This window comes from Plecotus auritus (genome assembly GCF_963455305.1).
Source record: "Plecotus auritus genome assembly, chromosome: 4".
Classification (NCBI taxonomy): domain Eukaryota; kingdom Metazoa; phylum Chordata; class Mammalia; order Chiroptera; family Vespertilionidae; genus Plecotus; species Plecotus auritus.
This window is the reverse complement of record NC_137775.1, coordinates 191,170,862-191,196,647: the sequence shown is the minus strand read 5'-3', so window position 1 is coordinate 191,196,647 and position 25,786 is coordinate 191,170,862. Positions and strand designations below refer to the sequence as shown.

Here is a 25,786-nt window from a genome sequence, read left to right as displayed (position 1 = left end):
CCAGCTCACGGGTGCTTGGCTCTCGCCAGCGCCCCGCAGACTCGCCCCAGGAGCCCCCCAAGACAGTATCTCAGCCCCTCCCTTGGCACCTGAGGGGCCTCCTGGCGATTTGGTTGAATTCAGGATGATGCCTCTTCTCACTGAGCACCTGCCGCCCTGCCCAGGTGGCGCCTGGCACAGGTGATGGGCCCCGCAGAGCTGAGCAAGGAGGTGGCTCCCCGCTCCTTGCCCCCCGCGCCCCGCCCCCTCTCCCTGCTCCCAGCTCCCAGCTCCGGGCCACCTCGCCCCGCGCTTGGGCCCGGGAAGGGGACTCAGAGGCGCACAGAGCCGCGCGGCGGGGCCACCTTGGGCGTTGCCCCCTCCCACCGCCTTCACCCCCGAGTGTGCGCACGGGCCTGGGAAGGCGCGATCCTGACTCGCGGCGAGCAGGTGGGGGGAGCGAGCCCAGAGGCATTCCATTGGTTGTCTGGGAAGAGGAGCCGCGTTTCCCGCCCCAGCGGGGGATCTCTTTTCCCTCCCCCCGGGTGGGCATCAGAACTTGGGGTCGCAGCCCGACCGGGAGCCCAGTGGCCCTGTCCGGGCGGCGGGGCTGGGCGGGCAGGGGCGCCCCGGACGCGGAGAGTGGCTTCCCAGTGTCCGAGCCCCGCGAGGCCCCTGCACCTGCGAGATGCGGAGCCTGGACCGGCGGCCCCGGGCGCGGGGTGGCGGGGCCTGACGGCGCGTGTCCCCTCCTCCCGCGGCCCCGCCCGCGCCGGGCGCCCAAGGGTTAAGCGCGGGTCCAGCCGCGCCGCGGGCGATCCCGCCGCCAGTCCGAGGCGCACAGCACCGGCCGCCGCCTACCGCACGGGGCTGCGGGGCGATGCGGTGCTGGAACGAGGAAGCGCGGCGGCGGGGGGCGGGCCGGGTTGCGCTGCGCGCGGGGGCGGCGGAGGCGCGCGGGGCGAGGCGGGCGCGGAGGGCGAGCGGGCTGCAGCCGGCGGCGCCAGCAGGTACGGCCCGAGCCGCCCGCGTCCGGGGCCCGGGGAGCCCGCCAACCCCGCGCCGCGACAAAGTTTGCGCGCGGGGCCCCGGAGTTGCGGTCAGGAAGGTGCCGCGCGGGCGACCTGGAGGCAGGGCGGAGGCGGTGCGCTGGGCTCCTGCCGCGCTCTGGGTCCCGCACCCCGCGCCGCGCCCGGACTCTGTCTCCCTGGGCGTCCCGCTCGGTGTCCCGCTCCGTGTCCCGAGCGGCGAGCGGGGCGGGGGCCGGGCGGCTCCTGGCAGGTGGAGCCGGGACCCGCGCGCGCAGCCCCGAAGTTTGCGGGGCGCGGGGCGGCGGCCGCAGGTGGCGAAGCGCGGGGCCAGGGCGCGGCCCGTGGGCGGCGCTGTGCACGCGGGGCAGCGGCCGGCAGGCAGGCAGCGCGCGCAGGGTCGGAGCGAGGGTGGGGAGTGCGGAGAAATGGGGAACAATGCGAGTGAGCAACTCCAGGAAGTCGTTGTGAAAGGGAGCGGGACGCGCGCCGCCGCCTGAGACGGGCGCTCTAACAAGTGCCTGCGCCCGCGCCGCGGCCCTCGGCACAGCCCGTCCCCGTCCCGGCCCCGTCCCCGGCCCCGGAGCGCACAGCGGCGGGACGCGCGGCGCCTAGAGCCCGTGGCGCTCCGAGTCCCTGCTCCGAGGTCGCTCTTGGAGCCCAGGATCAATCTTGGCCCCCAGCGTGAGCCGCACGAACCCACGTGAGTGCTTTCCATTGAATTTCAAAACGGGGTGGTTGGTGGGGCAGAGAGAGGGGCAGAGAGTAGAGACGGAAAGGAAAGAAAAGGCGGTAAGACTGGAACCCCTGGTTCCGCTCAGGGCCGCCTGTGCTTTCTGGGGTGGGGAGCAGGCAGGTGCAGGGCCTGGAGCGGGGGCACTGCTCTCGGCGCCCCGCCATCAGGACTGTCTCCTCCAGTCGCATCTAGACCTCTAAAGGGACCTGTACTTACACGGTGAGATCGGTTGGCCTCTATGAAGTCATTCGTAAGGAGGCGGTTGGGGTTTTTTTCTTATTTTTTGGGTGAGAGATTTTGCCTTTACGTCTGCGCCTGCTTTCTGCAGAGCAGCAGCGTTCCCCGGTTTGAAAAGTTGGTAGCTCGGCTGCTGACCGCCATCTGGGCTCCAGGTTCCGAAGCCAACGCCTGGGTCGTTGGGCGCCGGGTGACGTGCCACTAAATTTGAAATGTGTTTCCAAAACGTGTGGGGACCTGGGCGCTTCCTCAGGGGATCTCAGGAAGGCGTGAGGCTTTTTGTCTTTCTGCTCCGGAGGCAGAGGGTGGCACCCGGGGATCCGAGGGTCTGGTCAGGCCCAGCTTTCCAAGGCAGGGGCGGCCTCCCTCTGGGGGCGGTGAGCCCGCCCGGGCTGCATGCTCAGGCCCCCTCCTTGCTCCCCACGGGGTATTTCAGCTCCCGGGCACCTGGCTTTGAACTTGGAGAGACAAACTGCTGTTGAAGAAACGTCTCCTCGCTCCTGAGATCAACTTTCTGTTCAAAGAGAGAGAAATGATGGAAAGTGAAAATATCTAATATGCACGCTATTTAAGCGTTGATGGAAATTCAGATGATGGTGAGGGGTGCTGGCTTTGGTGAATGAGCTGAGAGGAGACAGACCTGCGGGGAATGGTCGGAGCCTCTTGAATTTCTTTCTTTGTTTCAAGGTGTTTGTTGGAGGAGGGTCACAGGACCCGTCTTTTACATGGGATTTGGGAAGTAACCACGTAAACATTATTTATGTCCAGCGTGTCAGAGTTGTTTCCGTGACAAAGCAGATTATTGCGTCTGTGGCTTAAGATTTGAACAGTGGCCATTTGAACATCACAGACTCCGCGGACCGTGTTAAAAAGCATACCGTGTGTGCCCTGCGAGAAACAATGATGTCACATGGCGAAGTCCTGTGCTATCCTGGTCTGATAGAACATATCTGATTTCAGAATTTCCCACACACGTACACCTTTATCCCTTAGTTGACGTGACAAACAAACAAACATGTGCTTCCTGGTCTGAAAGGCCACCAGGGCCGGGGCCTGAAGCGTTTCCCTGCCTGGACCGGCCCCGCTCTCTTCCCGTTTTGTGCCGCGGGGCCGGAGGAGGCGGGAGTTGCAGGCGCCCGCCATGCTGCCTGTGGAAGGCCTCGGCGTCTTAATTAAAGTGCTCCGCGCCGAGAGCACCCCCCCCCCGATTCCCGAGCCCCGTGGCCATCAGAGCCCTCCTGGCGCTGAGCCGGCGAGCCTGGGAGTCAGCGTGTCTGTGCCCGGTGGGCCCGGGGGGAGGGCGGCCCTCTGTGCCCGGGAAGGTACCCTGTGGGCCCGGGGGGAGGGCGGCCCTCCACGCTGGGGAAGGTGCCCTGTGGGCCCGGGGAGAGGGCGGCCCTCCACGCTGGGGAAAGTGCCCTGTGGGCCCGGGGAGAGGGCGGCCCTCCGCGCCCGGGAAGGTGCCCTGTGGGCCCGGGGAGAGGGCGGCCCTCCGCCCGGGAAGGTGCCTGTGGGCCCGGGGAGAGGGCGGCCCTCCGCGCCCAGAAGGTGCCCTGTGGGCCCGGGGGAAGGCGGCCCTCCGCGCCCTGGAAGGTGCCCGGTGGGCCCGGGGGGAGGGCGGCCCTCCACGCTGGGGAAGGTGCCCTGTGGGCCCGGGGAGAGGGCGGCCCTCCGCGCCCGGGAAGGTGCCCTGTGGGCCCGGGGAGAGGGCGGCCCTCCGCCCGGGAAGGTGCCCTGTGGGCCCGGGGGGAAGGCGGCCCTCCGCCCGGGAAGGTGCCTGTGGCTGTCCCCGCAGCCACTTCCCTTGTTGGGAAATGAGGGCCACGGCGTTTCCAGGCCGAGGTCGGAGCCCGCGGGGGGCCGTGGGGGGTGGGGTGCTGGGGCCCCTGCGTCCCCCTCGCTTGGCCGGCAGAGTTTGAGGACGGGGCGCTCAGTGTGGGGGTTCTGTCCCACGTGGCTTGGAGATGTCCGTTTCCCATTCGGCTGGGGTAGTCACAGCTTGTCAACGTGCTGACAAGTTTTGAAACGTGAGGGACTCCGTGGATGTGCTGCCCTCTGCCCGCCACGGCACCCCCCCACGGACACGGACACGGACACGGACACGGACTGTCTTCTAGTTCACGGCTCTGTGGGCACGAGCGGATCCAGGACGTAGACACACACACACACGCACACAGCACACACACACACAGCACACACACACACAGCACACACAGCACACACACATAGCACACACAGCACACACACACACATGCGCGCACACGCACACAGCACACATGCACACACAGCACACACACGCACACACACGTGCACGCAGAGGGTGGCCTGGGCAGGTGGGGGGGTGTTGGCACCTCGTGAACGGAGCGGTGAGGCAGCCCTGGCCTGGGGAGTTTGCTTTGGGCCTCTGACTAACGCCGGCTGGGTATTGCGTGTGTGACGGTCCATGCCGGCTGCGGTGCCGCGAGCAGCGTGGGCCGTCCGTCACGGCTGCGTGCCCGGGGGGAGCGCGGCGGGCCCAGAACCCGCCTCGGACGCCCGTGGGGAGGCGCCCCGCTTGCTCCTCCTCGGTCTGTGCCGGTGACACAAGCGCCGGTTGTGCAGCCGGATCCGCAGGCCGGTGCCCGCCGGTTCCTCTCAGGCTGACAGGCCCTGGGCCGCCTCCTGTTTCCTGCGACCTGGGATGGCCCCTGCCCCCCCCCTTCGCCCCCCCTCCCGTCCCCCTCAGCCCTGCTCCCTGCCGCTGTCCCCGCATTTGCCTCCGCACAGCCCAGACGTGCGTCATGTCCCAGAGACCAGTGACCCACCGTCCCAGGCCCAGACCCACTGGGCCATGGCCCTCGAGCCAGAGGTCCCGCTCGCTCCGCGGCTCCTGTGCGCGGCCGCGGGCTGAGCCAGGCGCCGGGGTCAGCGATGCGCACACCGAGGAGGGGGCTGGGGCTGGGGCTCGCAGGGACTCGGGCAGCCCAGCCAGACGGGTGGTGTCTGCTGTGGGCTCGCCGCGCCCCTCTTCTCCGTGGGCACCCCGTGTTCCTGCTGTTGTGTGCGGGTAGACCCCGCCCGAGCTGCTCCTCCTGGAACGCGGGCTCGGCCTTGGGTTTCCCGCGCTGCGGCTTCAGGAGCCCATGTGGCGGCTTTGGGCGTGCGGTGCCGTTCGGACCCTGTCGGTCAGATCTTGTGACACAAGCGGGGTGAGGACGAGGGGCTGGGCAGACGGTGCCAAGTGACGAGGAGGCCTGGCCCGCCCTGCCCCTCCCCTGCCCTCCCCTCCCTGCCCCTGCCTGCCTGCCCCTGCCCTGCCCCTGCCCTGCCCCCGTCCCCTCACCTGCCCCTGCCCTCCCCTCCCCTGCCTCTGCCCTCCCCTCCCCTGCCCTCCCCTGCCCTGCCGAGGGCCTGAGGGGAGCCATGAGCCGTCCAGGGCGGCCGCCTAATGGGTGGTTGCCTCCTTGTCCCGCTCCCGTTTTCCTGTGATGCATGGGCAGAGGCCTGGAGCCCCACACGGTGGGAAACGGTTCCCTCGGGCGGAGGCCTGGAGCCCCACACGGTGGGAAACGGTCCCCTCGGGCGGAGGCCTGGAGCCCCACACGGTGGGAAACGGTTCCCCTCGGGCGGACACCTGGACGGCGGGTGCGGGGCCACTCCTGTCCCGCTCGCTTGGGGCCTGGCCGCCTCCCCTCGCCCGGGCCTGCCTTTGGGGAACACTGCCTGCAGGGCCCGCCCCCCACCTGCCACTGATCGCAGGCCCCATCTCTGAGGCTGGAGCAGGAAGCGGCTCCCTTCCCTCTTCCCTCCTTTTTTGCATATTTGGCCCCCGGGTCCTCCTTCCTCTCTCCCGCCCCCGGGAGTGTGAGGGCGGCAGACGGGAGCGGCCGCCGTGGGCACAGGGCCTCCCGGAGCCCAGTGCAGGGGACCCCGCTGTCTGAGGACCCCCCAGCCCCGTCCACGCCGGGACTCCTGTGGGAGCCGTGGGCTCATAGGTGAGTGCCCCCCCCCCCCGTGTTGTCTGCCGGGCTCCCCTGGATGGAGGCCCAGTGTCTCCCGCCCCAGCGCCCGCCGCCCCTCCCAGCCACAGTCTGGGTGATGGAGAGGGTCCTTAAGACCCACTGCTCTCTGCGCCTTGGGGTCCCGGGGCCACCTCCTGGTGGGGAGCCGCTGCGCGGGGACAGGCAGGAGAGGGCCCCGTCTGTGGGAAAGCGCCCCCTCCCTTCCTCGCCAGGGCGCCCCGTCCATCCGCTGGCGGCTCACGGCAATCTGACTCTTCCTGCCATGTGGTGCCCAAAGTTCGCTCTCATCACAGGCCGATGGCGGTGCGGAGGTCCCGGGGGCTGGGGGGCCGCGGAGGGGCCCCAACATCACCCCTCCGTTCTCCCCCCACCTGCTTCCTTCCACGTGTGGGATTTTGCAGAGACAATTGAACGGACTGAAACGGCGTAAAGCATTTGTAAGTGGCCGTAGATGCACTGAAATGGATGTTCACGCTCCGTCTCTCAGGTCGCGTCCCAAACCCGCACGCAGAGCACGTTCTGTTCGTTTGAAACCGTTCACACGTGGACGAGCCGGTGGGACGCGAGTCCACGCTGGATGTGGATTCGCCCGCGTGGGCGGGTTTCGGTGGTCGGATCTGGCCTTCAGGGAGCACGCAGGACAGCCTGGGGACCCTCCTGTGCCTGGCGGGAAGGTTCAGTTCCAGTCCTGGGAGGGGTGAGAGGGAGGACTCGATCTCGGGGCTCACGGGGGTCTGAGGGGTCTCCCAGCTGCCCCAGAGCCCGAGGCGGCGCCCCTCTGGGCGGGACGGGGCCGGCCCTGCTCCTGGGGCCGAGTGTGCTGCGGGCAGCGCCTGAGAGGCCGCGGCCAGGGCCTCCTGCGTTAGATGGGCGCGCCCTGGCCCGCGGGCCGGAGCTGCCGTTCCTGCGCCTTGCTGCGGTTTTCCCGCTTCTGCCTGGGGTTGTGTGTTCCCCCAACTTAAAGAACTTTCAGATTAATTGAGAGCAGACAAGGCTTTGGTTAAAAAAAAAAAATGTAATTTGCTAAAAAGGAAAAGTTAAGACATTGAAGATGAATTATTTAAGCGCCTGGAAGGGCTGCCGGGAGCCTGGCGGGTGAGCTGAAGCCGAGGCTGCCCCGCCCTGGAGGGCGCCTTTCGGGGTAAATAGAGGCGCTCCCCAGGGCGGGAGCCGGAGGAGGAAGTTGTAGCTCCTCGGAGGTTCTGCGGTGCCCCTCCCCCGGGTGCGCGTGGGGCCCCGCGGCTGGAGGTGGTGGGCCGCGGGCAGGCTCCCAGCAGCCGTGGGGCGGGGGCCTGGGACTGCACCCGCGTGGGCCCGTCCCTGGGGCTGGGCCGCCATCTCGGCGCGTTGGGGTTCGGGCTGGGGCTGAGCTCCCTTCACGGAATAAAGTGGAACCCGAGAACCGTCCCTGCTCATTGACCCGACGACAGAGCCAATCAGCACCCGGGCCACTCTCCTGTCATTGTCAGGCTCCTCGTCCACAGCAGTGCTTGCTGCCCAGTCGTCCTGTAGCCATCGGCGACACACTGTGGCCATCAGCGATACACTGTGGTCATCGGCGATACACTGTGGCCATTGGCGATACACTGTGGCCATCGGTGATACATGTGTAGCCATTGGTGATACACTGTAGCCATTGGTGATACACTGTGGCCATTGGTGATACACTGTAGCCATTGGTGATACACTGTAGCCATTGGTGATACACTGTGGCCATTGGTGATACACTGTGGCCATTGGTGATACACTGTAGCCATTGGTGATACACTGTAGCCATTGGTGATACACTGTGGCCATTGGTGATACACTGTAGCCATTGGTGATATACTGTATCACCTGCGGTTCATTGACTGCCTCGTCCCTCTCCCCCTCCCCTCCACCCCCCCACTCTCTGCCGCTGAGGACTTGGTAGCTAAGCATTGAAGTTGGCGTGAATGAGGTGCACTGCGGAAGTGCTAGAGCTACTGGAAGCCGGAACTAGCCTGGCGGGGTCTGAGTTTGGGGTCTCCGTTCTCCCCAATGCGAACAGGGATGGTTTCTCTGGGTTTGATGACCAGACACCTGCTTCCTTGATGCGAGCCGGTCATTGTGCGGCGCCGTCAGAGAGCTGCGCCCAGATGCCGGTTCTCGCAGGAGAATCCCCGACAGCCCGGCTCCACGCGGCCTTCACCGCTTGGAGGGCGTCAGAGGGTCACGGAAGGCCGCCCCCCGACCCCCGGGGCTCCCACGTTGGAGGCAGAGCGGGCGGCCTTGTCCACCGCCAGGAGAGGACTGAGCAGGTGCGGGCTCACAGCGACCCCGAGGTGCTGTCCCCAGAGCCCATCTCTGTGCCTGAGAAGCAGGAAGTAGACTTTCCCAAACGAGGGGCGCTGACGGTTCCCGAGACGAAGAGGGTCCCAGCGAGTGTGGCACGCGCCTGCCGGTGGGGGTGGACGGCTGGACGGCCGTGAGGATTTGGTGGTTGTGCTCGCTTGGGGAAGCAGTAAAGGAGCCCCTCTCCGCTAAGGAGCCCCTGCGGACGCGGCTGCCCACAGGTCAGAGGCCAGGCGCCTCGGGGCCCTGCCCGGGGCTGTGGGGACAGCAGACCTGCCAGGTTCGGGGGAGGCAGTGCTGGTGGGAGGTCAGCTCGGCCCTGGGCCCGGGAGGACGGCTCTGTGCAGCGGCCTCGGCATGCACCTTCCCACGCGTGGCGCTGCGTTGGCCGGCTTCTGCAATGGGAGACACGGGAAGTCACAGGAGCCGAGCGTGCCCTGGTCCCCGCCGCCTTATCACAGCAGACGGGGCGGCGGCGCGGGCTCTCGCTGTCTCTCGGGGCGGGCGATGCTGTGAAATGTGGGTGTCGGGGTGTCGCAGTCGCTGGCCGTGCACCGAGCTTCGGGATCGGGGAGAGGTGGACGAAATGCATCTAAGCTTCGAGGTTTACTTCAGTGACGGGGCGTCAACAGCTGCTCACATTTGGGGGAGCTGCTTAGGAAGTGGCCCGGCGAGGACGAGGGTCAGACTCGGGGACGGGGCCCACGCGTGTGAATTGTGAGGCTGGGTGCTGCGTGGACAGGACTGATGAGGACTAGGGTGAGAGCTGGGGCGCAGGAGGTCCCCACAGGCGGCCTTGCCCCTTCCCGGGGGGGCATGGGACGGGGCAGACATGGGAGGGACATGGGACACGGGATGGGCAGACACAGGAGGGAAATGGGAGGGACACGGGACATGGGATGGGCAGACACGGGAGGGACATGAGAGGGACACGGGACGGGCAGACACGGGGTTTGCGATGCCGGACCGTCCTGGCCCGCAGCTCCCAGCCCCGCACCTGTCCCAGCTGCAGTCAGCGTGTCCCCAGCCCCCTCCCCTCCGTGTTTGGTGGTGCAGCCCCCGCTGTCCTTCTGCGTCCCTCGGAGGCAGCGGCTCCACGCCGGCGGGTCAGTGCCCTGGTCCTTCGTCCCCCGGTGCGGTGCTCGGGCTGAGAGTGTTAGACGGCGCAGCTTGCGGCTGGCCCTGCCCCGCCGGCCCTCCTGCCTCGGGAACAAATGAGCCCGGACTTGCCCGTGGGCGCTCATCTGCCCTCAGAAAGCAGGTGCACAGAGAACCAGCTGGAGGCGTTTTCTGTGGCTCCGTTCGGGGGGCGGGGGGGGGGGGGACACAACACGCTGGATTCCCTGCCGCCCCGTGTGACTTGCAGCCGTGCCTGAGGGACAGTCGTGAGCATGCGTGGAAGGATTGGCGGCTCGTTTTTGAAAAATGAAAAGGATCCGAAGTGAAACGAGGGCAGGAAGCCTGCGCCCCCGCCCCGCTGTGTCAGGCCGCTGGGAACCCCTGGGAGGGCCTCTCTGCCGAGACGCGTCACTCACGGCGACAGGACGGACCCGGGAGAGTGAAATCTCCTCGTCGGAAACCGAAAGGGCGGAGGGGGCTGTGACCTGCGGCCCTGACGGCACAGGCCCGGCCCCAGTGCCTCCCCCAAGCCCGCCCCCTCGAGGCCAGCGGCACCGTGGGCCCGTCGCTGCAGAGCAGTGTGGCTGGTGGGGGGAGAGTCAGTGCGGCCCAGAGGACCCAGTGACCAGGATGGAAATAGATGGGGGGGAGGGGGGTCATGGCAGGTCTTCCAAAGAGCGTGCGTGCTGCCTGTTGAAATCGGGGTGACGGCGCTGGGCCTCGAGGTCCCGGCCGGCAGGGACAGTAGACTGAGACAGTGTCACCATCGCACGGTCAAGGGTTCAAATCTCACTCTGCGGTCTCCAAGGCGTGTGCTGGCCTCTGCTCCCTCAGCCTCGGGTCTCCCAGCTGTAGAACGGGAAGAGTAACAGGGGCTGCGTCTGAGAACAGGACTGTCTAAGGTTGGACACCCTTGGCACGTGGGTACGAGTCCCGGCCTACGTCGGAGACCGTGCCTGACACTCAGAGGGAGGGGCGATGTCCGGGCCCCGGGCCCCGGGGTGTCCTGAGATGCCAGGCCCCGCGGAGGCCGTGTCGGGGAAGCCTCGGACACCAGTATCTTTTCCATCTCCACGTGTTTCTGGTGTGTCTGGCGTATGTGCCGTCCCCAGGAATGCTGGGCAGTGTTCCTGGGCAGACAGGTACCCAGACCGTGTCAGGGAGGGCAAGTGTTCGTATGCATGTACGTATGTGTGTATGTATGTAAATACATGTGCATATGCATGAGTGTATATGTGTGTATGTATATTATGTGTATGTATGTATGTAAATATGTGTATGTATGTGTGTGTGTATGCATGTCATTTTTGTCTTTTTACTGAGGTGTAATTGACACCTAGCATTGTATTAGCTTCAGGTGTACGCCGTGATGACTGATAGCTGTCTATTTTCACACGGTGCCAAATGACCGCATGATTGATTGACATCTGTCGCCACACAAAGCTACCGAGACCACGTCTCCCGTGAGGCGCTGTGCGCTCGGAGGCTGCTGACGGTCGTGCTGCCGGCCGTGCGTGTGTGGGGGGGGAAGAGGCGGGAGCTGCTTGAGGCTGGGAGCCGAGGTTTCCCGCCGCGGCCGAGCTGCGTGCTCTGTGACGGGCGCGGACGGTGCTGGGGCCACAGGCGCGCGTGTGCTCGGCGCTGCCGCCGCGGGGATTGGCGGCTCGGAAAGGCATGAGCTGTGGGGTCAGGGCCTCGTGCTTCCACTGAGCCAGGCGCCCCGCCTCGGACCACGGCGGAGCCCAGCAGTTCAGGGCAAATACCGGGCAGGGGTGCGCATCCTGCAGACGGGACGGGGACGGGCACTGCGAGGTCCGAGGCCCCCGCCCCCTGCACACTGGCCGACTCCTCACTCGACGCCAGCCCTGCCCAGGGCTCCCGGGACTGCCCCCCAGGGACAGCCAGGTCCCGCCCCTCGTGGGTGTGGGAGGAGGAAAGACAGGAAGGTCAGCAGGTGTTCCCAAAGCCTCACTGTCCCCGAGAGACACAGAGAGACACAGAGACACAGAGACACAGAGACACAGAGACAGAGAGGGAGACACAGAGACAGAGAGACAGAGAGACAGAGAGGGAGACACAGAGACAGAGAGAGACGGAGAGACAGAGAGACAGAGAGACACAGAGACAGAGAGACAGAGAGACACAGAGACAGAGAGACACAGAGACAGAGAGACACAGAGACACAGACAGAGAGGGAGACACAGAGACACAGAGAGACAGAGACAGAGAGACACAGACAGAGAGGGAGACACAGAGACACAGAGACGGAGAGACAGAGAGACACACAGAGACACAGAGACAGAGAGACGGAGAGACAGAGAGACAGAGAGACAGAGAGACACAGAGACAGAGAGACACAGAGACACAGAGACAGAGAGACACAGAGACAGAGAGACGGAGAGACAGAGAGACGGAGAGGGAGACACAGAGACAGAGAGACGGAGAGGGAGAGAGAGAGAGACACAGAGACAGAGAGGGAGACAGAGAGACATAGTGAGACAGAGAGGGAGAGAGAGACAGAGAGACAGAGAGACACAGAGACACAGAGACAGAGAGACAGAGACAGAGAGACACAGAGACAGAGAGACGGAGAGGGAGAGAGAGAGACACAGAGACAGAGAGACAGAGAGGGAGACAGAGAGACATAGTGAGACAGAGAGGGAGAGAGAGAGACAAAGAGGGAAAAACAGAGAGACAAAGAGGGGGAGAGACAGAGACAGAGAGGGAGACACAGAGACAGAGAGAGAGAGACACACACAGAGACAAAGAGGGGGAGAGACAGAGAGGGAGGGAGCGAGGGAGAGACAGAGGGTTGGGGGAGGTGTGTAGTGAGGTAAGTGCTCTCCTCGGGGACGCCAGCACAGCGCCATCCCGTCTTCACGCACCTCTGCCTCCGTTTCCCCGTTTCCCACGTGGGAGACAGACGTGCTGCCTCCGGAGAAACGGTGTGCCCAGGGCGCAGGCTCACACAGGCGGGGGGCGGGGGGCGGGAAGGGAAGGGGAGCTCATGCACGCGCCTGCTCCCGGCCTGCACCCTCTGCATCCGAGGCCATCACCCCACTGGGGATCAACCAGGAATCACCCTGACCTCCTGGCTCACGGGTCCACGCTCAGCCACTGAGCCGCGCCGGCCGGGACTGGGGGACCTCGGGCACCTGCTCGGGTCCCCCCGGCACGGGCGCCCTGCTGGCCGCCGGGGTGGGTGTCTGCCTCTGGCTGCTCTCTCTCCCTGTCCTGGGGCCTTCTGCCTCTGTGGCCACCAGTCGAGCCCCGAGCCACACGCAGCCTTGGACACGCGTGTTGCCCCTGTGACTCCGCCGGGGCCTTCACACACAGGGGAGCCCCCTCCCCATCCAGAGAAGCCACGGCCACTCACGGCTTCATGACCAGGACGGACCTCTCTGGGCGGAAATCTGTGTTCCACGTGCCCCGTCAGCACACGCCTGGCCTCCGCCTGCACGGCCACCCTCGCTGCAGAGGGCGGGGTCCCCGGAGAACCCCCCGTGTCCAGGTCTCTGCTGAAAACAGGCCACACAGCTCAGACCCACACGTCGGGACCAAAGAGACGGAGGAGGCCCCAGAAAACAGACCCCGCCGGCCCGCGTGGCTCAGCGGTTGAGCGTCGACCTATGAACCTGAGGTCATGGTTCAATTCCCCGGCAGGGCACACACCCGGGTTGTGGGCTCCATCCCCAGTGGGGGGCGTGCAGGAGGCAGCCAATCCACGATTCTCTCTCCTCGTGGATGTTTCTATCTCCTCTCCCGCTCCCTTCCTCTCGGACATCAATAAACAAATAAAATGAAATAAAATAGAAACAGACCCAGGTTGCTGGGTGGAGAGAGGGCTCTCCTGAAGGTGCCCAGCCGAGCAGCGTGGGGCAGACCGTGGAGGCCCCGTGGGGGGCCGGTGGCCGTGGCGAGGCCCTGAGCCCTCCCGGGGCAGCCTGGGCCCGGTGCCCGCGCAGCACCACCCGCCCTCTGCCCGCGGCCGTGTAGCTGCCGGACGGCCTGTGGGTCCTTGGCCGTCGCCCACGCAGCTCTTCCTGGCTGTGGGCTCTTTTAAACCATCTGGGGAGCCAGCCGTCCGTCAGCAAAGCAGGAAGCCGGGCCTCTCCGGCTCCTCTTGCCGCCGTGGTGGCTGGAGCGCGGCGAAGGCTGAGGCACGGCCCGGAGCTGCGCGGGACAGAGATGGAGCGCCCGTGGCCCATCTGCCAGGCGGGAGGCGCATTCATTATTGATGGACGGGGCGTGCGCGGCTCCGCCACGCAGCCCGCCTGGGTAAATGAGACATTCTTCCGCAAATTGCTTCGTTTTTTCTGATTGCTGGTGGTGCGCGTGTCACCAAGCTGACTCAAGGTTCATCGATGCGTGCTCAGTAAATTAGAAAGAACATAGCGATGGATCAGCCGGGAGGATGAATGCGGGCCCCACAATGACCCGGGGCCATTTAATTTTCTGCTTAATTTTGTTGCAGTCAGTTTGCATTTTGGGTTATTATGCGGCAGGAAATTAACAATAAATAACAAATTTGGTCCTCCTGCGCCGGTGATGATATTTTTATAAATCTTTGTAATGCCGCTTCCTCGGGGTCCCGGTCTGTGCCCGTCTGAGACTCCCCGCAAGCGTGCGCGGGGAGGAGGGCGCTCTATTGGAGGCCGGTGGCCTTGCTCGTGGCCGGCTCTCCGCCACGCGCTCCCGTCGAACCGGCTGCGTGACGCTAACCCCTTCCTCTCTTCTCAGGTAACCCGAGGGCCATGGACGGAGACGAGGGCCAGGACCTGTCCCAAGTTTCAGGTGAGACCCCCCTCGGGGACCCTGTTGGGGTTCCGGTTGTGATCTGGGGGGGCGGGCAGAAGGGAACACGGTGAGGGAGTTGGTGTCAGTGTTTGATGTCAACCCTTAGAGGCCGTCCCCACCGGAGAAGCTGAGCCGAAATCTCCAAGTTACAGTCGGCTCTGCTTGAAGCCTGAGAGCAGCTGGGAGGGACTGACTACACGTGGGTCCCCGGGGTGGGGGCGGGGGCAGGGGGGGGTGACTGGCTGATCTTCTCTGGACCAAACACCTGCCAAGGCCCTTGTTTAAAAGTGAGAAAAGGGGACGGACTGGAGGGGGATGGAGAGAGGGAGAGAGAGAGAGAGAGAGAGAGAGAGAGAGAGAGAGAGAGAGAGAGGGAGGGAGGAAGAGGAGGAGGAAGTAGCTTGGAAAAGTTTGGGGGCACAGTTTAGAATCTCTGCTAAGCCTGGAAGCAGCATTGCTTGCCTTCCCCATATGTGTATTTTCATTTTATTTGTGTTAATTCACCTGAGGATATTTTTCCATTGATTTTTAGAGAAAGTGGAAGGAGAGGGAGGGAGAAGGGAGGGGGAGAGGGCGAGGGGGAGGGAGAGGGGGAGGGAAGAGGGAGAGGGGGAGGGAAGGAGGGAGAGGGGGAGGGAAGGAGGAGAGGGAAAAGGAGAGGGAGGAAGGAGAGGGGGAGGGAGAGGAAGAGGGGGAGGGAGGAGGGAGAGGTAGAGGGAGAGGGGGAGGGAGAGGGAGAGGAGGAGGGAGGGGAGGGAGGGGGAGGAAGGAGGTAGAGGGGGAGGGAAGAAGGAGAGGGAGTGGGGAGGGGGAGGGAGAGGGAGAGGAGAAGAAACATCTATGTGAGAGAGACACATGGATTGGCTGCCTTCCGCAGCCCCAACCAGGGTCGGGGATGGAGCCTGCAACCAACATACATGCCCTTGATGGGAATCGAACCCCAGACCCTTTAGTCCGTGGGCCGGTGCTCTATCCACTGAGCCACACCAGCCGGGGCCCCTTATGTGTATTTCAAGCCGTGTGGGACGTGGCCCTTCTCGTCCCAGGGACAGGAAGTGGAGCAGTGAGGAGGAGGAGGTGAGGCCGAGGGTGGGTCCAGGCCGCCCAGCGGGTGGCCCCGGCAGCCACCCCTCCCAGGTTTGTGGGTGAGGAAACACCTTCTCTGTGCTGTACGTGGGGGCGGGGCGGGGGCGGCAGATCGGCCTCCAGGGGTTCTTACGTTGTATTTCCAGCCTCGGCTCACGTCAGCCCAGGTCGCCGGCCTGCCCACTGGCTCCCAAGGTGTCCCTGAACGCTGCCTCTTGGTCTGAATCCGTCCCGAGGTGGAGACCAGGACCGGGGGGCAGGCCCTGCCCGTGTGCTCTGAGCTGTGCCCGCCTGGAGACTGGAGACGGACGGCCCCTCCTCGGTGCGGCTACGCTGGGGGGTGGGGGGGAGGGTGTGGACTCGCCCACGGCTGCAGCATCCCAGCCGAGGGCCAGCTTTCCCCGTGGCGCTAGGCCTGGCAGTGCCGCCGGGGCGTGAGAATGGGTCGGCGAGTGTGGCCTGGCCTCCGTGAACTCAGGGCTTCCCCAGACACGCCCTCAGTGCACAGAGGGGAGCAGGTGGCGCTGGCGCTGACGTTGGAGAACCATGGGACGCCCGTGTCCTCTCCATGCAGCTCTGGGCAGCGAGGGGGACGGGAATGCACCGCGTGGGAGGGCGTCAGCCATGCGGACGTCAGAGTGCACCTAGGACCTCATTCCTTCATACAAAAGAGATCCACGCACACTCACACACACACACATTCACACACACTCATACACTCACTCACACACACACACACACACACGCACATTCACACACACTCATACGCTCACACACATACACACACTCACATACACGCTCATACACACGATCTCAGACACACACATTCACACACAGGCTCACACACAGAATCACACACACATGCACACAGTCACATAAATACACCCCACACATGCACACGTACACAGTCTCACACACATACTCACATATACATTTACACACACACTCACATGTACGTTCACATACACTCACACTCACATGTACGCTCACACACACTAACACACACATGTACGCTCACATACACTCACACTAACACATGTACGCTCACACACACTAACACTCACACACACTAACACTCACATGTGCGCTCACACAAACACTGACACTCACACTGACACATGTACGCTCACACACACTAACACTCACACACACTGACACTCACATGTACACTCACACACACTAACACTCACACTGACACGTACGCTCACACACAGGCACAGGGCATTCTGGGGCATCTGTGCTGCTTCCGGGCTCCCTCCTGGGACAGGGTGGCAGAGGCAGGGCTGTTGTGGAGGAGACAGGCTCCCCGCCGCCCCGCTCGGCCTGTTCGGACGCATTTCCCTGAGGCACGTGCTCGCTCTGTGAAAAGATCCCCACCACCACCACGGCCTGTCGGCGAGCCTCGGGCCTGGCTCCGGGGTCTGGCCCTGCTCTGCGGGGGTGAAGCTGCAGGAGGGCGCTGTGAGCCTCCCCGGAGGGGCCCCGCACCGCCCTGTGGGTGTGTGTCTGCGTGTGTGTGTCTGTGTGTGTGTGTCTGTGTCTGTGTGTGTGTGTCTGTGGGTGTGTGTGTCTGTGTGTGTGTGTCTGTGTGTGTGTGTCTGTGTGTGTGTCTGTCCGTGTCTGTGTGTGTGTGTCTCTGTGTGTGTGTCTGTGTGTCTGTGTGTGTGTGTCTGTGTGTGTGTGTCTGTGTGTCTGTGTGTCTGTGTGTCTGTGTGTGTGTCTGTGTCTGTCCGTGTCTGTGTGTGTGTCTGTGTGTGTGTGTGTCTGCGGGTGTGTGTGTGTGTGTGTGTCTGTGTGTGTGTCTGTGTGTGTGTCTGTGTGTGTGTGTCTGTGTGTGTGTGTGTCTGCGGGTGTGTGTGTGTGTCTGTGTGTGTGCCTGTGTGTGTGTCTGTGTGTGTGCGCACGCGCGTGCGGATTGGGGGTGAGAATGTCAAAGCCACAGGGGGGTACACACCCCGAAGCAGAAGGAGGCCCTCCCCTGGGTGCACCGGGGATGATGCCCCTGAAGAGGAGACCCCGTGACCCTGGGTCCCTGTGTGAGGAGCAGCTGAGGCTCGGCAGTCCGCTCTCGGCTCTCGGCTCTCGGCTCTCGGCTCTCCGCTCTCCGCTCTCCGCTCTCCGCTCTCCGCTCTCTGCTCTCGGCCTGGTGACAGGAGCAAGGCCTCCCTTTCTTCTCGGGCTCCTCGCCCTCGGCCCATGCTGAGCCTCCAGAGGGCCGGGTCCCGCTGGCGGGGGCGCCTGGGGGGGGGGCCGGGGGCGGCTGCCCGGGGAGGGAGCTCCGGGGCGGGACGGGGTTGGAATCCAGCTTGTGCACCGTTAGAAGAGGACACGCTCCCTCCAAACCCGCATCGCACTGCGGGTCTGCGCTGAGCCCGGAGCATTCTGGGCAGCGACCGGAGCGGGTCCAGGCCGGCCCTTCTCAAAGTCCATTTGTACCGGTTTCAGAGAGGAAGGGAGAGGGAGGGGGAGGGGGGACACAGCGGTGAAGGGAGCATCATGGGTGGCTGCCTCCTGCACGCCCACACGGGGCACCGAGCCCACAACCGGGGCCTGTGCGCTGACGGGGAATCGGACCCTGACCTCCTGGCTCCCTTTTCAATGCTGAACCCCTGGGCCGCGCCGGGGCGGAGCCTTGCCCTCCCGCTGTCCACAGTGCATGTGTCCATGTGTCTCGTACGGGCGGAGGGGGACACGGCGCCGGGGCTGCGCACGCCTGATGTTCGCGTGGCCCCACGTGCTCCGTTAGCCTGTCTGTCGGGGCTCACACATCGCTGTCGCTTTGTCCTCTAGCGGCCGTGCGGTCCGCCACGCACACGGGGCGCTGGGCCCATTCGCTGCCGAAGAGCTTTACAGAGGCCACTCGGCGTCCCCTCGCCTCGGTGGCCACCCGGCGTCCCCTCGCCTCGGTGGCCACCCGGCGTCCCCTTGGCCTCGGTGACCACCCGGCGTCCCCTCGCCTCGGTGGCCACCCGGCGTCCCCTCGCCTCGGTGGCCACCCGGCGTCCCCTTGGCCTCGGTGACCACCCGGCGTCCCCTCGCCTCGGTGGCCACCCGGCGTCCCCTTGGCCTCGGTGACCACCCGGCGTCCCCTCGCCTCGGTGGCCACCCGGCGTCCCCTTGGCCTCGGTGACCGCCCGGCGTCCCCTCGCCTCGGTGGCCACCCGGCGTCCCCTCGCCTCGGTGGCCACCCGGCGTCCCCTCGCCTCGGTGGCCACCCGGCGTCCCCTCGCCTCGGTGGCCACCCGGCGTCCCCTCGCCTCGGTGGCCACCCGGCGTCCCCTCGCCTCGGTGACCACAGCAGAGCGGGAGCCCCTTCCCGCCTCAGGCGTCGCGTGGGCCGAGCTGCCGGGACTCAGGACCCTTCTGTCTGCCAGGAGCTTCCTGGGCCGGGGCAGGGTGTGCCGTCCACACGGTGTAGCGTCCACATGGAGAGGCTTTGCCCGTGGCGAGGGTTTCCATGGAGAGGTGCGTGCCCCCGTGGGGACCTTTTGCGCGAGGCGTCCCGGTCCCCGAGCGCTCGGCTCCCGCCCGCCCAGCGCTTGTCTCCGCGGCCACCCCGCAGACTCGGGCTTTTAGGCAAATGAGGGGCCTCTTAGGGCTGTGGCCGGGGAGCGAGGGCAGGCGGAGGACAGCGAGGCTGGGGGGCTGCGGTCGCCCCGGCCCTGGCTGCTTGGAGGCCCGCGCAGGCCATGGATGCTTTCTCCTCCGGCTCCCGCTGCTCCGCGCGGGGGGGGGGGGGGGGGGCTCCTATCCATCAGGCCGGCACAGGGCCTCGCATCGCACCCCACTGTTTGCATTAGTCCCTCGTCCCCCCCACGTGGGACACAGGGAACGTGGCGCGGGGAGGCGCCCTCAGCCAGTACATCTGTCTTGTTTTCTAAGAAACAGATTGGCCACCTTTTTTTAAAATGTTTTAAATCCTTTTTTGTTTCTCGGTGACAGCGGACGCACACTGTTGTGTTAGCTGCAGAGGTGCAGCCCAGCGATTCGAGTCACACGCCTTGTCAGGGGGCCGGCTGCACCCCCACCCCCACCCCCACCGGGCAGGAGCCTGGCGGGTGGTCACCGAGGCCAAGCTCCTCCCGACCTGCACTCGCATGCGTGGCTGCCCTGCGTCCACTCCCTGCCACTCCCAACGCCTGTACCCACCCCTGCCCTCCTCCCCTTGGGCCGTCGGCAAAAAGAACGGTCACGTTTTATTTCATTTTTCGTTTGAAACAACTGTTTCTTTTCAAACGTGTGTTTTTATTCCTGGAAACAGGTTTCAGCATAAGGATTTAAAACAGGGCTCCTCAAACTTTTTAAACAGGGGGCCAGTTCCCTGTCCCTCAGACCGTGGGAGGACCGGACTATAGTTTAAAAAAAAAAACTATGAACAAATTCCTATGCGCACTGCGGGCCCGGGACGCGTCGGCTGCTAAGCAGGACAGGCAGCGGCACCCGGCGGGCCGGATCCATGTCCTCGACGGGCCGCATGTGGCCCTCGGGCCGTAGTTTGAGGGCCCCTGATTTAAAATGATAAATGGATAGAAATAAACTTGCGTGAAAACGGGATGGTGTTGGCTGTGGCCGTGTACCTTGTTTATGTGTATGGGTGTGAGCCCTGGGACATGGACAGTGCTCATTAAAATACCCCCTTCTTTCTCACCCAAACCTGACAGCGTGCCTCTCAGCGTTACTCTCCTGTCGGCCTGTGTTGCCGAAGGAGCGGTCACCAACTCTTCCATGTTCCCTGAACCTCGCCCTCTGCTGTTCTGGGTCTGGGCCTCAGTCTAGTCCCGTTTTCAGAGCTCACTCTAAGATTGCCCGTGACCTTACTGCTTCGCTCAGCGGCTTGGCGTCTGCTGCTCCTCCCATTGTTTTTTATTAATTTTTTTTCTTTATTGATTGAGGTATTACATAGGTGTCCTTATCCCCCCCCCCATTGTCCCCCCCACCCCCCCCACTCATGCCCTCACCCCCCTGGTGTCTGTGTCCATTGGTTAGGCCTATAGGCATGCATACAAGTCCTTCGGTTGATCTCTCCCCCTGACCCCCGCCCTCCCCTACCTTCCCTCTGAGGTTTGATGGATGCCTCTTTGTCTCTGGGTCTGTTTTTGCTGATCAGTGTATGTTGTTGTTTATTTTCCATAAATGAGTGAGATCATGTGGTATTTATCTTTCTCTGACTGGCTTATTTCACTTAGCATAATGCTCTCCAGGTCCATCCATGCTGTTACAAATCGTAGTTCCTTTCTTCCTTTTTATAGCAGTGTAGTATTCCATTGTGTAGATGGACCACAGTTTTCTGATCCACTCATCTGCTGATGGGCACTTAGGCTGTTTCCAAATCTTAGCTATGGTGAATTGTGCTGCTATGAACATAGGGGTGCATATGTCCTTTCTGATCGGTGTTTCTAGCTTCTTGGGATATATTCCTAGAAGTGGGATCACTGGGTCAAATGGGAGCTCCATGTTTAGTTTTTTGAGGAAACGCCACACTGTTCTCCACAGTGGCTGCACCAGTCTGCAATCCCACCAGCAGTGCATGAGGGTTCCTTTATCTCCGCATCCTCGCCAGCACTTGTCGTTTGTTGATTTGTTGATGATGGCCATTCTGACAGGTGTGAGATGGTACCGCATTGTCGTTTTGATTTGCATCTCTCGGATAATTAGTGACTTTGAGCAGGTTTTCATATGTCTATTGGCCTTCCTTCTGTCTTCTTTTGAAAAGTGTCTATTTAGGTCTGTTGCCCATTTTTTGATTGGGTTGTTTATCTTCCTTTTGTTAAGTTGTATGAGTTCCCTGTAAATGTTGGAGATTAAACCCTTATCGGTGATGACATTGGCAAATATGTTCTCCCATGCAGTGGGCTTTCTTGTTGTTTTGTTGATGGTTTCCTTTGCTGTGCAAAAGCTTTTTATTTTGATGTAGTCCCATTTGTTTATTTTCTCTTTAGTTCCCATTGCCCTAGGAGCAGTATCAGGGAAGAAATTGCTTTGGCATATGTCTGAGATTTCTCTGCCTGTGGATTCCTCTAGTATTTTTATGGTTTCCTATGTTTAAGTCCTTTATCCATTTTGAGTTTATTTTTGTGTGTGGTGTAAGTTGGTGGTCTAGTTTCATTTTTTTGCATGTATCTGTCCAATTTTCCCAGCACCACATATTAAAGAGACTGTCTTGACTCCATTGTATGCTCATGCCTCCTTTGTCGAATATTAATTGAGTGTAGTGGTTTGGGTCGATTTCTGGGTTCTCTGTTCTATTCCACTGAAGATCGATTACATTTTTTAAAAAGCAGTCGGGGTTACAGGGACACACACCAGCATGAGTTGAGCAGAGACAACAGGCCCTCCTGGGAAAGTCCTGGTTCTCTGTGGTGACCACCGGCTCCAGCCCGGGACCTAAAGGGGCCCAGACCCCAGAGCACCATGGAGCACCCCAAAGTCCTCCAGGCGGTCACAGGAGAAACCGGGGTGTGACGGGAAGTGTCTCCACTCCCGCCCCCACAGCCTGAGAACCGCAGCTGCTCATGCACACCCCACACTCACCCCACATCCGGCCATCAGGCCTTTGTTAGACGGGGTCTCCACTCCCAGGTCTGTAGGGCCCCCAGGGGCTCCCCGAGAAAGCAGGTGGCCTGGGTCCCCGGTCGCCCAGCTTCCCCACTGCAGCGCCCCCACTTTACCTAAAAGACGGTTTTACCCACTGAAGTTCCGTGTAAGATTATTCTCACCAGGAGATTAAAAAGGTAAAGAGACCGCTCCACCACCTCCCTGTGGCCCTCCAAGGTTAAAGCCACTGCTGGGCAGGCCGGAGCGAGTTGTCGAGAAGCGCGTTCCGCCCGCACCCTCCTGCTCCGGGTGCTCCCCTCGCCGTGACGTGAGACCACGGGAGCCAGAGCCCTGGCTGCTTTCGGGTCTCCTATCGCGGCGATGACGCACCCGTGACGTCACACACCTCCACCAGGCCGGGTAGAAGCCAGCAATTGCAATCCGGTCTCTCGGCCGTTGTTTTCCTGGGGAAATTCCCACCGTTAAGCCGACTTCATTCCCCTTGCGTTGGCTCCTGGCATATTCCCCCAGCACTCTCCCTGGCAGGGGCCTGCCGTGGTGCGGGCAGAGGCCGCCGAGTGCAAGGTGGTGCCTGGTTCCTGGGAAAGGCCATGCCCGCCCAGCTCCAGCTCGGCCTGGGCGGGCCCATGGCAACCACCCAGGAAGGGCGTGTCTCAGATGGGCGTGTCCCAGGTGTGGGCGTGTCCCGGGTGTGGGCGTGTCTCCGTGTGGGTGTGTCTCAGATGGGCATTCCCATAGTGGGCGTGGCTCAAATGGGTGTGGGCGTGTCCCGGGTGTGGGCATACTCCATAGTGGGCGTGTCCCAGGTGTGGGCGTGTCTCAGTGTGGGTGTGTCTCAGATGGGCATTCCAATAGTGGGCGTGGCTCAAATGGGTGTGGGCGTGTCCCGGGTGTGGGCATACTCCATAGTGGGCGTGTCCCAGGTGTGGGCGTGTCTCAGTGTGGGTGTGTCTCAGATGGGCATTCCAATAGTGGGCGTGGCTCAAATGGGTGTGGGCGTGTCCCGGGTGTAGGCATGTTCCATAGTGGGCGTGTCTCAGATGGGTGTGGGTGTGTCTCAGATGGGTGTGGGCGTGTCTCGGATGTGTGTGTCCCAGGTGTGGGCGTGTCTCGGTGTGGGTGTGTCTCAGATGGGCATTCCCATGGTGGGCGTGTCTCAGATGGGTGTGCGCGTGTCCCGGGTGTGGGCGTGTCCCGGGTGTGAGTGCCCCAGGCTCTGAAGGGTCAGACGAACCAGACACCGTCAGGCTCCCCCCACTCCCCCGCGCCCCGCCCCCCCCCCATCCCCACCATGCGCTCAGGCCTTCAGCATGGCCCTCCAGCCTGTGGCGCGCTGCCCGCCTGACGCAGACAGGCCACCCCGTCCTCGCTTCTGCTCACCTTCCTGTGGGGTCCGTCCCCCATCCTCTCCCTGAAGGTCATTTGCATGAACTGGGCCTCCGGCTGTTTCTGGCCTGTGGCTGACATCTCCTCCGTGTTGAGTCGGTGGAGGAGGTTGCCATGGGGGCCGGGGCGGGGTGTGGGGCGGAGCCTGGGCTGGACCGCCTTCTCCTCGGTCAGACGGACAGGGCGCCGTGGGGAGCCCCTGCCTCGGTAAACCTGCTTTGTGGGGATCACACTTAACTTTCATGCTTCCAAGATGAGGATCCCCAGGCAGGTTCTTGGGCGAGCCCTGGGGACCCACGGGCCGGGCTGCCTGCCCTTCGCTCCCCAGGCTGCCCCCCAACCCCACCCCGTGAGTCGGGCCATGCAGCTGACAGGAATGCGGGCACACACAACACGTGTGGCTCTCAGCCGGGGCCCAGCCTGCTGACCTTAACCACGAGGTCAGGGAGGGTGTGGCGGCTGGCGTAGGCGGGGAATCGGGCACTCCGCAGGCCACCCCAAGGGCACCCCGGAGGACACCCCGCAGAACAGCCGGCACGGGGTGTGAGGAGCGGGCTGCCGGCGGGGTCGGGGCTCCTGGTGCCTGGGCGCTGGTGATGGCGGAGGCGTGTGACCGGTGCCCGCCACGGTGCTGTGTGCGGGAACAGGGAGCCCTGGCCAGTGTGGCTCAGTGCGGACCAGGGGTCCCGGGTTCGATTCCAGTCCAGAGCATGTGACTCGGTTGCAGGCTCCTCCCCAGTCCCGGCCCTGGTTGGGGTGCGAGCAGAAGGCAACCAGTTGGTGTGATTCTCTGTCTTTCACTCTTTAAAAATCAGTGGAAAATTATCCTCAGGTGAGGACTTAAAATAATAACAATAACAACAGAAACCAGTCTAAGTTCCGAAACAGGAGGAGGATTTAATCGAAGCTCGTGCGCCTGCACAGAGCGTGCGACACGGACGCTGTGCTGAAGGGTGGCAGTGTGGTCACGTCTCAAACAGACAGCTTATGTTTATGAAGAACACATATCACCCCGTATCGCCTACAATATGTAATTGTGTGGGCACCTGCGTGCACACATGCACACACATACACACACGTGCGCACACATGCACACACATACACACATGCACATGCACACACATGCATGCACGCACGCATGCGCACACGTGCACGCACACACGTGCACGCACGCACGCACATGCACGCGCACGCACGCACATGCACGTGCACGCACAAACCAGGGCTGTCACGGTGGAATCTCCAGCAGTGCATGTGGTTTACGTGTTTTGCCTCCTCCTCCTCTGAGGCCGCACCCAGGGGAGCCTAGGCCCCGAGCCCAGTGACCAGGCCCCAGTGGCGGCCGCACCCCAGAAGCTCACCGCCGCCTCTCTCCACAGGGAAGGAGAGCCCTCCAGTGAGCGACACCCCGGATGACGGCGACGAGCCCATGCCGGTCCCCGAAGACCTGTCCACCACGTCCGGAGGCCAGCAGGGCGCCAAGGGCGACAGGGGCACAGGTGAGTCAGCCGCCGGTGGAGGCCCCTCCGTCTGCTCCGGGAGCCCTGTCTCTGTCCTTCTCCCCTCTGCTCCCCCTCAGCCACCTGCTCGGGGGAGTGCGGATCCTGGGTCGGCCCTTTGTCTGATAGATGCTCCCGGCAGCTCCGCCCGGGACCCCCACGGGCGGCCACTTGGGGGCAGCTGCCTGGGGGGCACATGGCCAGCCCTGCCCTCCGTCCTCCGTGCACGGCGTGGGAATGTGGGAGTTTATGGGTTCGGCTGGTGACAGTCACCATCCCGGGTGTCAGCGAGAGGCCGCCTCGGCCAGAGCTCAGGGTGGGCGGGAACAGACGGGCCGTTTCACGTCCCCCCTCTCCGCTGGTCCTCAAAGGCTCCATTGGGCAGAAAATGGAGAGTGGAAAGCAGAAAGGACAGATGACAAACACAACGCGGGCCGCCCCGGGTCACACACTCACTCCGGCCCACGCCTTGTCCGTGGGCCCGGACCCTGGGTCCCGGCCCTGCTCTCCACACGTTCACATCCACAAACACGCCCTTAGCCTCCCGGCGCCCGGAGGGAGGGGCCCGGAGGGAGGGAAGCCGTGTGGATTCGCACCCACGAACCATCCAGGTGACCCGTGCGCCCGGACATCCGCGTTAGGGCTCGGGGGCCGTCCTGGCGGAACAGGGGAGCTGTCCCCCAAGGCCCCTGCAGCCGGGGGTCAGAGTCCCCGCGCCCTGCCTCGGGGCTGACTCCGGGGGGCGGGGACTCCCGAGGGCCCCACAGCCTCTCCGAGGGTCGCCCCATGAACGCCGAGTGCTTGGTGCTGTGCCCTGGCGAGGGCCCCGCCCCCGGTGCTCCGGAGGGTCCCCGGACTGCGTTCTCGGGGAGCCCCTGGGAGCAGGTGCTGCTGGGGCCCGAGGGCGTGGCTGCGGGGGGCTGGTCTGCCATGGCCAAGGTCTCCGGGCGCCTGGCCGTGGGGAAGGCGGCGCGCATGCTGCTTCTCCTTTCACCGTCACGTTTGTAAGAGTGAGCTCCTGGGCTCAGAGGGCGGCACCGGCAGGCCCTG

The 25,786-nt window shown here is 63.6% G+C and overlaps 1 protein-coding gene across 1 annotated transcript in view; it reads left to right on the top strand.

Moving 5' to 3' along the window:
- The first annotated feature begins 1,486 nt into the window (after nt 1-1,486).
- IKZF1 (IKAROS family zinc finger 1) overlaps nt 1,487-25,786 on the top strand; it is an 83,821-nt gene continuing 59,521 nt past the window's right edge. The window contains exons 1-3 of the mRNA XM_080663873.1: nt 1,487-1,710; nt 14,154-14,207; nt 24,617-24,736. Coding sequence (XP_080519999.1) covers nt 14,168-14,207; nt 24,617-24,736 — 160 coding nt within the window. The 5' untranslated portion in view covers nt 1,487-1,710; nt 14,154-14,167. The remainder of the gene's footprint in view (nt 1,711-14,153; nt 14,208-24,616; nt 24,737-25,786) is intronic.